The following is a 15,394-nucleotide window of genomic DNA, read 5'->3' as shown; positions in this document are numbered from 1 at the left end:
CAGGTGTGCGCTAAGAACCAGGGCCCCTGCGTGCCCTCCAACCCACTCCTGGCTGCCTGGAAGATGAACAAGAACCTCGACCTGAGACACATCACCTTCCCAATCTTCAACCAAACGGGTCAGCCCATCTACCTAGCCGGCACCATTAGGGGAACCCTTTTAGGCAAGAGGATGGGAATGAACCAGTTACTCGTGAAGGCCAAAGCCATGCGGCTTCTGTACTGCCTGAAGACGGAGGATGGAGAGGTCAACGAGCTTAGCAAGATGTGGTTGATCCATTTCCTGAACCAGCTTAGCAACATGGAAACGAGTCTGGCCCTGAAGAAGATCCAGGTACCTGGTGGCTGGGCTTGATAGGGAGGCCAGGAGAAGGTGGGAGGAATAAGGACACTTTCCAAGGATCATAGCAGTAGCACTCCCTGATTATTTGATGGAGTCCTTGGCTTGAAGCTGGGAGTGCTCTACTCTATTTGGTACTTAATCCAGAGTCCTTAATCTCACACATCAAAGGTTGCCACAAATCTTAAATCCTTAGTAATGTTCTGGTGGAAAACACAAATCCTACATCCTCAAGGTAGGTCTGTTCCGTACAGACATTGATCATCAGGTTTCCTAGTCAAATGACTTTGAAATTCCTACTTTTAGTTAAAGTCTCTGCTGTTTGGGGGAGCCCCCTAAAACTTGTTTGGAGTTCACTGAAATAAAAAATAAAAAATAGGGCGCCTGGGTGGCTCAGTTGGTTAAGTGACTGCCTTCGGCTCAGGTCATGATCCTGGAGTCCCGGGATCGAGTCCCACATCGGGCTCCTAGCTCAGCGGCGAGCCTGCTTCTCCCTCTGACCTTCTCCCCTTTCATGCTGTTTCTCTCTCTCTCGCTCTCTAATACATAAATAAATAAAATCTTAAAAAAAAATAAAATAAAATAAAAAATAAAAAATAAAAAATAAAAAAATAAAAAAAACCCTTTAAGCAGAACTTCCATGGTGTTTTTGAAAAGAGAACTAGCTTAGCATTTTCCGGGTAAGTGATCGCACAGTGCCAAGCACATGCTAACTATTCTGTAACGTTGGGCCAGCAAGCCTACTAGTACTTGTGAATAAGCCTGGTCAAAGTGAGACAACTACTGGAAAAAGCCTTTGAATGCTAGAGCTTTCTGAAATATCAATGTAATTAAAATAGTAAAAGACAACAACCTAATAAAATTTAGAAAATGTGACACTTTTCTGTGGCTGTTAATGACTTCACGGTCTTATACAGAACTCAGATTTTGTATAGTCAGGAGTTTTAAACTTTGGGTTTTTGCAAGAAACTTCGGAAAGCATGCCAGGGATTTGTGGGAAGAAGCAAAACTATGTTGCCTTCTTTATTCTAAAGTCACAGTTCACATATTTTGATCTTTTACTAAATTTTAACCTGTTGTTTCAATGAATAAGCTATAGTGTTTCAGTCGTGTTTGTAACACACACAGATATTGGAGTGAAAAGTTATTTACTTGTGTATATTTTTGTGGCAGGTGGTCTATTTTCACATCACTTTCCAGACAACTGGAATTTGAAGCAACTTCTACAACCGTGATCCCTTTGTTCCACTTGGCATAGCTTCTAATCATATTATTTGCAATCACATCATGCTACAGGTAAAACAGCTTTACTGGTTGTTTAACTCTTTTAAAAAATTATTTGCGTGTGATGAAATACATATAAAAGATATAAAATATGTCATTTCAATCATTTTTCAGTGTACTATTCAGTGGCATTAATTAGGTTCACACTGTCAACCGTTGAATTAGATTCAACGTGCAACCGTCACAACTATCTGCTTCTAAACATTTTCCATCACCCCAAACAGAATTTGTATAAGCATTCGGCAGTAACCTTCCATGGCCCCAGTCCCGGTTAACCTTCATCTACTTTCTATCCCTATGAATTTGCCTATTCTAGAGATTTCATATAAGTGGAATCGTACAATATTTGTTCTTTTGTCACTGGCTCATTTCACTTAGCACAATGTTTTCAAGGTTCAACTATGACGTAGCATGTATCAAAACTTCATTCCTTTTTATGACTGACTCATATTTCATCGTGTATAAACAGCACTGTTTATCCACTTATCTGTTGATGGGCACTTGGAATGTTTCCCCCTTTTGGCTATTGTAAATAATGCTGCAATGAACCCTGGTGTACAAATATTTGTTTCAGCTTCTGTTTTCAATTCCTTTCAGTATATACCTAAGAGTTGAATTGGTGAGTTGTATGATAATTCTTTGATGAACAGCCAAACTGCTTGCCACAGAGGCTACCCCATTTTATATCCTACCAGCAATGTATAAGGGTTCCAGTTTCTGCACATCCTCACCAACACTTGTTACTTTTTGTTTTATTGATTATAGCCATCTTAGTAGTGGCAAAGTGTGGCTTGATTTACAATTCCTTAATTACTGATGATGTTCAGTATCTTTTCATGTGCTTATTGGCCATTTGCCTATCTTCTTTGGAGAGATGTCTATGCAAGTCCTTTGCCCATTTTTTAATCGGGTTGTTTGTCTTTTGGTTGTTGAGTCCTGTTGTTAATGAGTACTTTGTGTATTTTGGATATTAAACCCTTATCAGATATATAATTTGTAGGGGTGCCTGTGTGGCTCAGTTGGTTGAGCATCCCAACTCTTGGTTTCAGCTCAGCTCATGATCTCAGGGTTGTGAGATCGAGCCCCTCATCAGGCTCAGTGCTGGGTGTGGAGCCTACTTAAGATTTTCTCTCCCCCCCCCCCCCCCCCCCCCCCCCCTTTCTTTTCTTTTCTTTTCCTTTTTTCTTTCCTCAAAAAAAAAAAAAAAAAAAAAAGGATACATGATTTGTAAATATTTCCTCCCACTCCGTGTACTGTCTCTTCACTTTTTTGATAATGTCTTTAATGCACAGGAGTTTTTAATTTTGATGAAATCCAATTTATCTTTCATCATTTTTCTTTTGTTAGTTATGCTTTTGGTGTTACATCTATGAATCCATTGACAAGTCCAAGGTCATGCACATTTTCCCTGTGTTTCCTTCTAAGAGTTTTATGGTTTTAGCTCTTATATTTAAGTTGTTGATCAGTTTTAGTTCATTTTTGTATATGGTGTGAGTAGAGGTCATTCTACTCACATATGGAATTCATTCTGGCACATATGGAAATCCAGTTGTCCAAGTACCATGTGTTGAAGAGACTGTTCTTTCCAAGTTGGTTGGATTTGGCATCCTTGTCAAAAATCAATTGGCTGTAGATGTATGGGTTTATTTCTGGACTCTCAATTCTATTCCAGCCTACAAGTCTGTTGATTTGCCAGTACCACACTGTTTTGATTGCTGTAGCTTTGTTGTGAGTTTTGAAATCTGGAAATCACAGTCCTCCAGTTCTTTTCTCCTTTTTCAGGAATATCCAGGGATCCTTGCAATTCCATATGAATTTGAGGGTTGGGTTTTCCATTTCTTAAGAAAAAAAAGGCCAATTGGAATTTTGTAATGAAGATGGTGTTGAATCTATAGGTTGTTTTAGGTGTGATTGACATTTTAACAATACTGTCTTCCTCCCCATGAACTAAGGATTTCTTTCCATTAATTTAGGTCTTCTTTAGTTTCTTTTACCAAATTTTTGTAATTTTTAGTCTTTCACTTCCTTGTTTAAATTCATTTCTAAGTATTTTATTATTTTAGACACTATTTATTTATTTTTTATTTTTTATTTTTTTTAAGATTTTATTTATTTATTTGAGAGAGAGAGAATGAGAGACAGAGAGCATGAGAGGGAGGAGGGTCAGAGGGAGAAGCAGACTCCCTGCCGAGCAGGGAGCCCGATGCGGGACTCAATCCCGGGACTCCAGGATCATGACCTGAGCCGAAGGCAGTCGCTTAACCAACTGAGCCACCCAGGCGCCCTAGACACTATTTAAATGGAATTGCTTTCTTCATTTCATTTTTGGATTGTTGATTGCACACAAATAGAAACACAACTGATTTTTGTGTGTTGATCTTGTATCTTGCAGCTTTGCTCAATTTGTTTATTAACTCTATTAGTTTTATTGTGGATTCTTTGGAATTTTCAGATATAGAATCATGTAATCATGTAAAAAGGAATAGTTACCTTCTTCATTTCCAGTTTGAATTCCTTTTATTTCTATTTCTTATCTAATTGCTCTGGCTAGCACTTCTACTTCAGTGTTGAATGCCATTGGTGAAAATGGGCATCTTTATCTTTTTCCCGATTTTAGAGGGAACTCTTTCAGTCTTTCACTATTGAGTATAATGTTAGCTATGCAGTTTTCATAAATGCCCCTATCATTTTGAGGAAGTTCATTTCTATTCCTTGTTTCTTGAGGGTGTTTTTTGTTTTTTTTTTTTTACCATAAATGGGTATTAGATCTTGTCAGATGCCTTTTCTGCATCTATTGAGATGATCATGTGCTTTTTATCCTTTGCTCTATTAGTGTGGTATATTACATTGATTGATTTTCCCATGTTGAACCACTCTGGCATTCCTGGGATAAATCCCACTTGGTCATGATGTATAATCCTCTTAATGTTCTATTGAATTGGGTTCGCTAGAATTTTATTAAGGACATCTGCATCCATATTCACAAGAGATGTTGATCTGTAGTCTTCTTGTAGTCTTTGTTTGCATTGGTATTAGTGTAATGTGGCTTCATAGAATGGGTTAGGAAGTGTTCCTTCCTTTTCAATCTTTTGGAAGGATTTGAGAAGGATTGGTGTTAATTCTTCTTTACGTGTTTAGTAAAATTCACCAGTGAAATGATTTGGTCTTGGACTTTTCTTTGTCGGGAGGTTTTTGATTACTGATTCAATCTTTTTACTTGTTACATGTCTGTTGAGATTTTCTATTTCATCTTGAGTCAGGTTAGGTCATTTGTGTGTTTCTAGAAATTTGTGCATTTCATCTAGGTTATCTAATTTGTTGGTGTAAGTTGTTTATAATTTTTTTATAATCCTTTCTATTTCTCTAAAATCAGTAGTAATGCCTTCACTTTCATATCTGATTTAGTTATTTGGATCTTCTTTTTTCTTTGTCACTCTAGATAAAGGTTTGTCAATTTGTTGATTTTTTTATATAACCACCTTTTACTTTGGTTGATTCTCCTTTGTTTTTCTATTCTCAGTTTTATTTTTCTCTATTTTAATCTTTTCATTTCCTTCCTTCTGTTAGCTTTGGGTTTTGTTTTGTTTCTATTTCTACAGAATGTCTAGAAATCGCCATAAGGTGATTTAAGATCTTTTTTCTTTTTTTAATGTAGTATAAATTTATCTGTGAGCACTGGTGTTGCTACATCCAGTAAGTTATGATATGGTATACCGTGTATTTCTTTTCATTTGTTGCTAAGTATTTTCTAATTTCCTGTGTGATTTATTCTTTGGCCCATTAGTTGTTTAATTTCCATATATTTTGAATTATCCAGTTTTCCCTCTATTATTGATTTGGAGCTTCATTCCATTGTTGGTTGAAAAGATACTTTGTGTAATTTCAATATTTTTACATTTTCAGACATATTTTGTAACCTAGCATATGATCTATTCCAGAGAATGTTTCACGTGCACTTGAGAATAATGTATATTCTGCTATCATTGGGTTGAGTGTTCTATATATCTCTGTAAGGTCTAACTGAATTATAGTGTTGTCCATTTCTTATGTTTCTTTATAGATTATTTGCCTAGGTGTTTTATTTATTATTGAAAATGGTAAACTGAATTCTCCAACTATTACTGTAGAGCTACCTATTTCTCTCTACAAGTCTGTCAAAATTTGCTTCGTGTATTCTGGGTCTCTATTGGTGGGACATGTATGTTTGTAGTTTTTATATCTTCTTGACGAATTGGCCTTTTTATCAATATATAATGTCCTTCTTTGTCTCTTTTAACCATTTTTAAAATAAAATCTATTTTGTCTTATATTAGTATATCCAACCCTGCTGTCCTTTGGTTACTATTCGTGTGAAATATCTTTCTCCATCCTTTAACTTTCAATTTGTTTATGTCTTTGGATCTAAAGTGAGTCTCTTGTAGATAGCAGAGAGTTGAATCATGTTATTTTATCCATTTTGTCAATCTCTACATTTTGACTGGAGAGTTTAATACATTTACATTTAAAGTAATTCCTGATGGGGTGGAAATCGGAGGGGGAGATGAACCATGAGAGACGATGGACTCTGAAAAACAAACTGAGGGTTCTAGAGGGGAGGGGGGTGGGAGGATGGGTTAGCCTGGTGATGGGTATTAAAGAGGGCACGTTTTGCATGGAGCACTGGGTGTTATGCACAAACAATGAATCATGGAACACTACATCAAAAACTAATGATGTAATGTATGGTGATTAACATAACAATAAAAAATTTTAAAAAAAGTAACTGCTGACAAGGAAAGACTTCCGCTATTTGGCTATTTGCATTCTGTGTATCTTATAGCTTTTTGTCCCTCATTTCATCCATTATGCCTCTTGAATGTTTAGTTTCAATTTTTCTAGTGAGCTGTTTGATTCTCTTGTCATTTCCTTTGGCAATGATTTTGTGAGATTTTCTTACCATGGAGATTCATGTAATTCTAAATTTTAAACAACCTACATTAAATTGATACCAGCTTAACTTCAAAAACACACAAATATGGTGGCGCCTCGGTGGCTCAGTTGGTTAAGTGTCTGACTCTTGGTTTCAGCTCAGGTCATGATCTCATGCGTGGTGAAATTGAGCCCCGCAGCAGGCTCTGTGCTCAATGTGGAGTCTGCTTGAAGATTCTCTCCCTCTGCCCTTCCCCCCGCTCATGCTCTTGCTCTCTCTCAAATAAATAAGTCTTAAACATAACATTATTTTAATTTATTATTATAAATTCAAACATTATTTTTTTAAATTTCCTTATCACTGCTCTCCTTTAGCTCTGTCAGCATATTTAGAACAGTGTTTATAGTGTTTGTTTACTAAGGCCTATCTCTCTCTTTGCTCAAGGATTATTTCTGTTGATTTATTTTGTTTCATACATATTTTGAGCCACTTTCCTCTTTCTTTGTATACCTTGTGATTTTTGCTGTTATTGTTGTTGAAAACTGGACATTTGGCTGTCATAATGTAGTAACTGGAAATCAGATTCCCCCTTCCCTAGAGTTTTCTGTTGTTTTTTAATGTGTTTATTTAAGACAGTAGTGGTCCATTTTCTTAGTGATTTTCCCAAACTATTATTGTAAAGACTGTAATTCTTGTTTTTCTAGTTTTGAATTTTCTGTACCTTAGCTTGTGTTTACCTAGTGTCTTGACATAGATTTCCTTGGATGCCAGGAGCTCTCCCACTTTTTGCAAAGTGGTTCTATGCCTGGACCCTCCTTCAGCACTTAGCAAGGCTTACACTGTGCCTAGGGATCAGCCCTAGGTGAAAGCTTAGGGTCTTCTCAGGTTTTTTTTCTGAGCATACATCTTGCCCTGAGCAACTTTCTAAATTCCCCAGTATACCTGAGTGCTTTTTACTGTCCTAAATTCCCAGAGAAATGCTACTCATCTTTAGTCATAGGCAGTCTTTTGTATTTTTGAGCTGTAATCTTTTGCTCCATGCACTTGAGGTTTGGTAATTCAACTTGTGGCATTTCCAATTTTCTCAACCTGAGTTGAGTTAGACAAAACAGAGGGGTGCTTCGCATCAGTCCTTCAGGTAGCCCCCAAACATGTTAGAACAGACATAAAATATTTTAGGAATACGATCTGCTCTGCTTCCTCCAGAAACAGGGAATTGGTTCCATACTGGTAACATGAGCTGGTACGGCTTTAACACTGCCACTGCCTTAATGCTGTGGCCACCTTGAGCCTGTGGTCACTTTAACACATCTGCCACTTTATGGTCACTGCCACTTTAAGACTTCTACCACACTGGAGAGGGAGAGGGACAGGGCATGTAAATTCACTAGAAAACCTTCCTACTATTTTGAAGTGCTCCCCCACCGTTTCTTTTATTCAACACTTGCTTAGTTGTTGTAAGCTCTTGACTATTTTTCAGAGTTCACAGAATTCTGAAAATATATGCTTGTTTTCCTATATTTCTGGGGCTTGGGCAGGGTGATGAGACTTGGGAAATTCCTACTCCAGGTTTTGCTGATGTCCAGCACTAAACTCTTATTTTTTAAACTTTTTTCCCCATTAGCAATAGGGTGCAATCAGAGAGAATAGTAAAAACAAATAAAGAAATTGTGGCCAGGGATGCCTGGGTGGCTCAGTCAGTTAAACGTCTGCCTTTGGCTCAGGTCATGATCCCAGGGTCCTGGGAGCGAGCCCCACTTCTGGCTCCTTGCTCATCAGGGAGCCTGCTTCTCCCTCTCCCTCTGCCTGCCACTCCCCCTGCTTGTGCCCTCTCTCTCTGTCAAATAAATAAATAAAATCTTTAAAAAAGAAAAAAAAAAAGAAAAAAGAAATTGTGGCCAGTTTTGTTTGATTTGGCGTATGTTTTTTATCTTACATATTGTGCCAATTGTGACTAATTATTCCATTTGGAGGCAGATATGCTGATAGACCTAAACAACAAGTCCTTATTTCTATTATAAGTTTGAACTAGCACTTCTAAGTATATAAAAAAATTAATCTCTAATTTAACTGACTTAGGTATCTTCATTGTTCTGATGTGGGGTTTACCTTGTTAAGCACTTAAAAATTGTTATCTAGGCATTAGGGTTGACTTGGGCTCTTGTGATCAGAAAGCTAAAATATGAAAAATATCAGCAAAACAAAAGAATTTAGGTATAGAAAGAACCCCACAGATTATATCATTCCAGTGATTCTCACAGCAGTCACAGAGAGAACTCTAAACCCACGTATTCTGAGGCCCTGCCCTATTGAACCAAGTCTCTGGGGGTTCAGTTAGAAAATCTATATTTCAAAAACTTCTCTAGTTGATTCTCATGTGTAGGTTGGTTTGCGAACAAATGATATCATTTAACTCTCTAGATTTTAAGGTAGAGAAAAATGAGGCCCCAGGAGGTAAAGGGAGTTAACCACAGTGGGTACTTCTTTCGAGTCAATAAACTATCTTACAACTTTGTTAGTCTGGAAAGAAAGACCACATACCCTAGAAAACAAACAAACCAAAATACTAAAGAGGAAGGGTAGGAGGGAGGGAGAGAGAGAGGAAGAATGGGGAGGGGAAAAGACAAAATTCAGTCTTGTTAAAGTCAGTAGAGTAAAAAAAATGTTAAACTAGTGTGGAATCTACAAGGTACCAACAACTGGCTTGATACAACTTTTCTACTAGATAGTTGGTTCTGAAGATACAAGTTTATATCAATTCTTGCTTATCTTTACAAATGATTATGGACGGTAATACAGAAAATCTTATACCAAAGGCAATTAGAAAATGATTTATATTTATGTCTCTTTGAAGACTTTATGTGGATGTAACCAACATACTGAACACATGGGACTCATGAGGTATAAACATACAGCAACTTGATTTTGGTCTCCCTTTGTTCCCTTTAAGTTTTGTAGGTAGAGCAGGTTTTTCCTCTGTCCCATGAAAACTCAGGCAGGTCCTGTGACTTTTGTGGTCATTCTTAGGTAAGACAAAACGCTCCATTCAGAATTAAAATGTCTGTGTCCATGTAATAAACAAAAGTGGTAACTAGATTTGAAGCTAAGTTTCCCCCCAGCACTCTTAGCCAGAGCATGCTGCGTGGGATAGTCCTCAATGGGGAAAAAGGGGATTCACCAGCCCTCGTCTATCACTTCTATCCCTACTTTCCATCTTGCTAAGCTGCCTCCTGGGTTGGAGCATGCCCAAGGAGAAGAGGAAAGGGAGCAGGGAAATTCTTAAGGTACAGATGCTGCCATGATGGTTCAATTCGATGATTCAATTCAATTTCAAGCCTTCTCTGGGCTTGAAAATAAAACTAATTCTCCTATGAATGTGTTTGTAAGTTCCTTGGACATCTCCCACTCCTACCCCTCTGTTATCACTGAGAATCTCTTATCTCTGTTCTGGGCGGGGCCTCCTAGACAGTCCCTAAGGCATTGCCTATCCTGCTTGCCTCAGATACTTACATATGAAGGTTATTCCTTGCATGCATGCATTTACCTCACACAGAACCCTTATTTGAACACATTTTAGGGTTCTATATTTATTGTCTTATAGTGAAGTCATATGAACAATAGTAAGACTTTTTCAAGTTTATGCTCTAATTTAAACCTTATTCAAGTAGTGGTATATTGAGCTTCTAGACTATTTCAAAATTGTCTAACATTTTGGAAATGACAAAACTTACCCCAAATATTAGATCAGTTTCTGAAACCATCTGGGGAAAATCTTTCCCTTCTCAAATACACTGTAAATTATTGTTTACTCATGGGAGACATCATTACCTTTCAAGGAAGATGTGGATCTCTCACCAAACATACAGATTGTTTTCTAAGAGCAGTAATTTCTAATTTAGCCCTTCTCTGCTAAGTGAATAAAAAATTCAGAAGATTGGCCATTTTGCTGCCAGTGATGCCCAAATCGGCCTGAGCACTAGAATCGTATGAGGAAAGTTTTAGACATAGAGACTCAGCAGCTTCACTACAAACCTACTGAATCAGGATCTGCATAGTTAGGTTCCAGGAAATCTAAAGTTCTAAGACTCTCCTAGGTCCTTCTGATAAACTGCTTAAAACAAAATCCTTCTGGGGGACTGGAATATCTGCAAGTGTATTCACCAAACTCCTATAGTGTTCCACTTTCAAATCTTTTCTTCCATTGTCTATTGAACATTAAAATAAAGGCCATTGAGAAAGCCAACTCAGCAACTAGTCAAAGTAAAGTCAGACTCCCCCATCTGAAAAATTCACACCAAAAAATCTGGAAACTTGAAAGAAGGAATAGAAATAAATGTCATATGTAACTTTTATCCTCCTTAATCTTTCTGATTTCAGAGTTCATCTTTGTTACTTTCTTCTTTTAAACTGCTATAAGCCAGTAGTGTTTTAAGAAAGTATTCATTATAGTCAAATTTTATTCTAACAAAGCAATTTACTTTTGCTCTGGAATTTTGCGTATGTGGTTGATTTGGGGCCCTGAATTTAACTCCTAGCACTGGTGGGCTGAAAAAAAGTGAAATACAACCATGGCGTAGAAATTTTTTTTCATAATAAGAAAGTTTAGCTACTTTATTGTTACAACAGTAAAAGGTCTTTAGTCGTATTCTTGCTGTGTTAGAATCAGTGCTTCCATTTCCATAGTTGACTCCTAGTTTTCAATCCAACCTTCGCTTCTCTCTCTTCCTAAAAATATCTAGAGACGAGTATCAGTCATTTATTTTGAAGCAATTAACAAACAAGTGAAGTATAAAACCAGAGATTGTTGTCAATATTTTAAAACGCAATGTGGAGGGCACCTGGGTGGCTCAGTCGGTTAAGCGTTGCCTTTGGCTCAGGTCACGACCCCAGGGTTCTGGGAACGAGTCCAGCATCAGGCTCCCTGCTTCTCCCTCTCCCTCTGCCTGCCACGCCCCCTGCTTGTGCTCCCTCGCTCTCTCACTGTCTCTCTGACAAATAAATAAATAATCATTTTAAAAAATGTACTGTTGTGGTTGTTGGGTAGGTCAAGTACTGAATTCATACTTTAAAATGCTGTCTATATATTCTCATTTCTGGGAAACAGGCACGTCTATGTTATTCAAAATGGACTACATTTCCAATTCTTTTGCAATTAGTAGCAACTTTTCTAGAGCCCACTACAGCAGTAGACAAGAATCCTGAACATGTTTTAGGAGGAGTCTTTCTACATTTTGCTAACCACAATACATATTGAACTGGCTCTGAAATACAGGAGCTCTTTAGGATTGCATCTATGGCTAGCTGGGGTCAAGGGTTGGGTGAAAAGAGCACTGGGTATGGGTACTTTCTCTGCTACAGCTTGCCCTCCCTTTGCTGTTGTATTCCATTTACACCCTTTGAAGAGCAGAGTGGAATTAACCATTGGGAGTGCTTTAGTATATCTTTGTGGTTCTCAACTACCAGTCAGTGGGGAGTAGTGCTTGCTCAGCTGCAGAAGAATCACCCAGGAAGTTTGGCAAAAGCACAGATAACTTTTCTGTTCCCTCTCTCCTTTTTCCCACTTGGTCTGGGATGGTGCCTGGGAGTTAAAGGTCTCCAATAGACAGGCATGAGAATTATTGCCCAAGAGCTTTCTGACCAGGTGTCCAAGCCGAGAATGTTATAAACTGATGGAATTTCAGTATAGAAGCTACCACCACAGATCTCATGATTTTTCCCTCCAAATTTACAAGTGTGACTGTGTACGCAACAAAATGTGGGTTGCAGCCTTTGGAGTGATTTCTGCGGCCTTGGCGGTGGTGAGCAGCTTTGGTCTGATGCTGTACATTGGGGTGCCATTTGTGATCATAGTTGCAAATTCGTTTCTTATTCTGGGTGAGTAAAACAAAACATGAGACTACACATCATATATGTGAGGGTGCAGGGTAGATAAGGGAAGGAGTTTAGGTTAGATTAAGCAAAATAATTATATTTAAGTGGCTCTATAGATCCAAAATGAGGTGACAGAAAAAAAAGAAAGTCAAATTGAATCATGTGTCCTTAGAGGTAGAAAAGTCTAGTACCCCAAATGGAAAAACACAGACAAGGGACGTGAACAGGCGGTTCACACCCCAAAAGTCCAAAATATGAATCACTGGAAATATAAGAAAAAAAAAATTGATCTCTCACTTAACTGAGGGATGAAAATTAAACCAAAAGTGAGACACCTTGTTTTCTTATCAGATTAATAAATATCGGCAAGATTGAAGGAAGGTTGTATGGAAATGAACACTCATTCTGCTATGGGACAATTATAAACTGGTACACCCTTCCTTTAGTCCAGTTTTGCAACAAATCAAAAGACTTAAAAATTAAACAGGGAATGCCTTTGGCTTATTGATTCCACTTCTAGGAATTTGTCCTAGTAATTGGACAAGTGCTTAAAAAGTAGAAAAATTATGTTCATTTTGGCATTATGTAGAACAAGAAGGTTTTGAAAACCATCTAATCCCCTTATCAGCATGGGATTGGGCAACTCAAACGTAACATATTAAAATTTTGAGTCATATTCAGTCCTTAGAAAGAGGTAGATTTATAAGATATATATATGATATATAACCTCTACCAGAAAAATGCCAGTTGTGAAACAAGGTGTTCGAAATAGAGAGATACAGTTGTATGGGCGTAGTTGTATAGGACAAATTCTGGATGGATATATGTAAAAATGAAGGGTGGAATTACAGTTGTTTAATTTTTTTCTCTGTATTTTCCTGTACTTTCAGAATTTATAATAAGCATGAGAAAACAAAGGTGTTCATATTTGAGGAAGTAAGGAGCTTGGAAGAAGTAGTATTTGGTTTCCTAGGGGAAACACTGGAAGTCTAGTACCCAGCCATACTTAGTCACTCAGTACCCCCCACGGCCCATAATAGCTATGGTTAAGGTGTATATAATTGATTTAATGTAAACCAGGATTATATAGTATGTGTATTCACGGGAGTGTGAATGGTTCTGTGTGTGTGTGTGTGTGTGTGTGTGTGTGTGTGTGTGATTTAAGCAACTCAAGCAAGAAATGTGTGAGGACAATTTCTGAATAAGGTTCTATAAATAATAAAACTAGTTTTTAAATGCCTCATAAATATCAATGAGTTCATTCTTGGTCCTTAGTACTTCTGATTCTTCCCTTTTGTCCAGCTGAGTACAACTGAAATCCTCAAGGCTGCTAGCCATGGGATGTCAGGACGCAGTTTGTGACCGACTGTGTAGACTTACGTTATTTTAGAGCCTTCTGCCTTCTTGATCATACCCATAGAACATCTGATCAGAGGCAAAGTTGCAATTCCTAGTACCCTCCCATGGAGAAGATCCCCCCAAATTGAAATGAAGATCAGCGTTTTATTCCACTTTTTTATTTACTTGTTTATTTTATTGAGTTTGTATCAATATACATGAGTGGAAGTAGTGTCAACTCTAGTAGAAAGCTCGAGGGAGGTGAAATTTATCTGCAACATGCTCATGCTGTCCTTACTAATCCCCTTTCTTCTTTCTAGTCCCCCTTTCCAAGTCTTCAGTGGTGATTTCAAAGTCCTCAAATGTTCTTCTGTCCTCTCTATTCCAAACCAGTCATGAAACATCCCTGTGGAAAAGAATTACCTTAGTAGGCATTAATATGTAAGGGATTCTTAAGATTTACTTTGGTGCGTATGTCTGATCACAAGAGTACTTGCATTTTAGGGGCGCCTGGGTGGCTCAGTCATTAAGCGTCTGCCTTAGGCTCAGGTCATGATCCCAGGGTCCTGGGATCGAGTCCCACATCGGGCTCCCTGCTCCGCAGGAAGCCTGCTTCTCCCTCTCCCGCTCCCCTGCTTGTGTTCCCTCTTTCGCTGTGTCTCTCTCTGTCAAATAAATAAAATCTTAAAAAAAAAAGAGTACTTGCATTTTACTAACAATGCCTTAACCTGGGAAAGTAAGTTTAAATGATAACTTTCTGGGTACCAAAAACAGGCTAGGAGGAAAAGGGTGTGTGTGTGTGTGTGTGTGTGTGTGTGTGTGTGTGTGTGTGTGACGGAGAGAAAGAGAGAGAGAACTATGCGGTGCCTCTCAAATCATACCACATTGATAGTTAGACGCTAACTGTAGAACAGATAAGTCCAGCTTATATTTTAAGCAACAGAATGTTGGCTTGATGTGTTTGTGCATCTGTATAAAATGGTTTATGAGGGAAAATGGTCTCTCAATTAATCCAGTGGAATCAAAGATACACTGCTACTCCTGCTTCGACTAACACCCACAACAGTTTCCTGACTCATCATTCAAACACCCTACATGAAGACTAGGAGTAGAGTATCCTGTGCTATGTACAAATAACGGGAGTACGTACAAAGCACAGAGTCGTCACAGAGGAGGGGGTGAATTCTGCTGTGGATTCAGAGGCAACCAGAGAAAACAACAGGGAAAATAGTATCAAAGCACAGATTGGGCAAGATAAATACGACCTCTTATAAGAGATGGACAAAGAAGATGGTTTGAGTTTATGTGTTTAGTTTTTAATGGATATTAATAGGCATGAAGATTGTTTCCCTTTTTTAACAGGTGTTGGGGTTGATGATGTGTTCATAATGATTTCTGCCTGGCAGAAGACTAGCCTCAGGGACAACATGAAACAGCGGCTGTCCAACGTCTATTCCAAAGTGGCTGTGTCGATTACGATCACCACCATCACCAACGTCCTGGCCTTCTATACAGGGATTACGACCTCTTTCGGGTCCGTACAATACTTTTGCATCTATACAGGAACAACCCTGCTCTTCTGTTATTTCTATAACTTCACCTGTTTTGGAGCATTTATGGCTCTGGATGGTAAAAGACAAGTAGTCTGTCTAC

General features: G+C 38.1%; 1 protein-coding gene across 1 annotated transcript; it reads left to right on the top strand.

The window, feature by feature from the left end:
* Positions 1-6: 6 nt before the first annotated feature.
* On the top strand, positions 7-15,388 carry PTCHD3 (patched domain containing 3; the record flags this gene model as incomplete). Its single annotated transcript, XM_032399671.1, is given in 4 exon segments — positions 7-341; positions 1,522-1,638; positions 12,267-12,406; positions 15,104-15,388. Coding segments are annotated over 4 exon segments (877 nt in total), but the record flags the coding sequence as incomplete, so codon positions are not given.
* Between the last annotated feature and the right edge of the window lie 6 nt (positions 15,389-15,394).

Source organism: Phoca vitulina, unplaced genomic scaffold (genome assembly GCF_004348235.1).
Source record: "Phoca vitulina isolate PV1807 unplaced genomic scaffold, GSC_HSeal_1.0 scaffold697, whole genome shotgun sequence".
Classification (NCBI taxonomy): Eukaryota; Metazoa; Chordata; class Mammalia; order Carnivora; family Phocidae; genus Phoca; species Phoca vitulina.
This window is presented reverse-complemented; position numbering and strand designations above follow the sequence as displayed.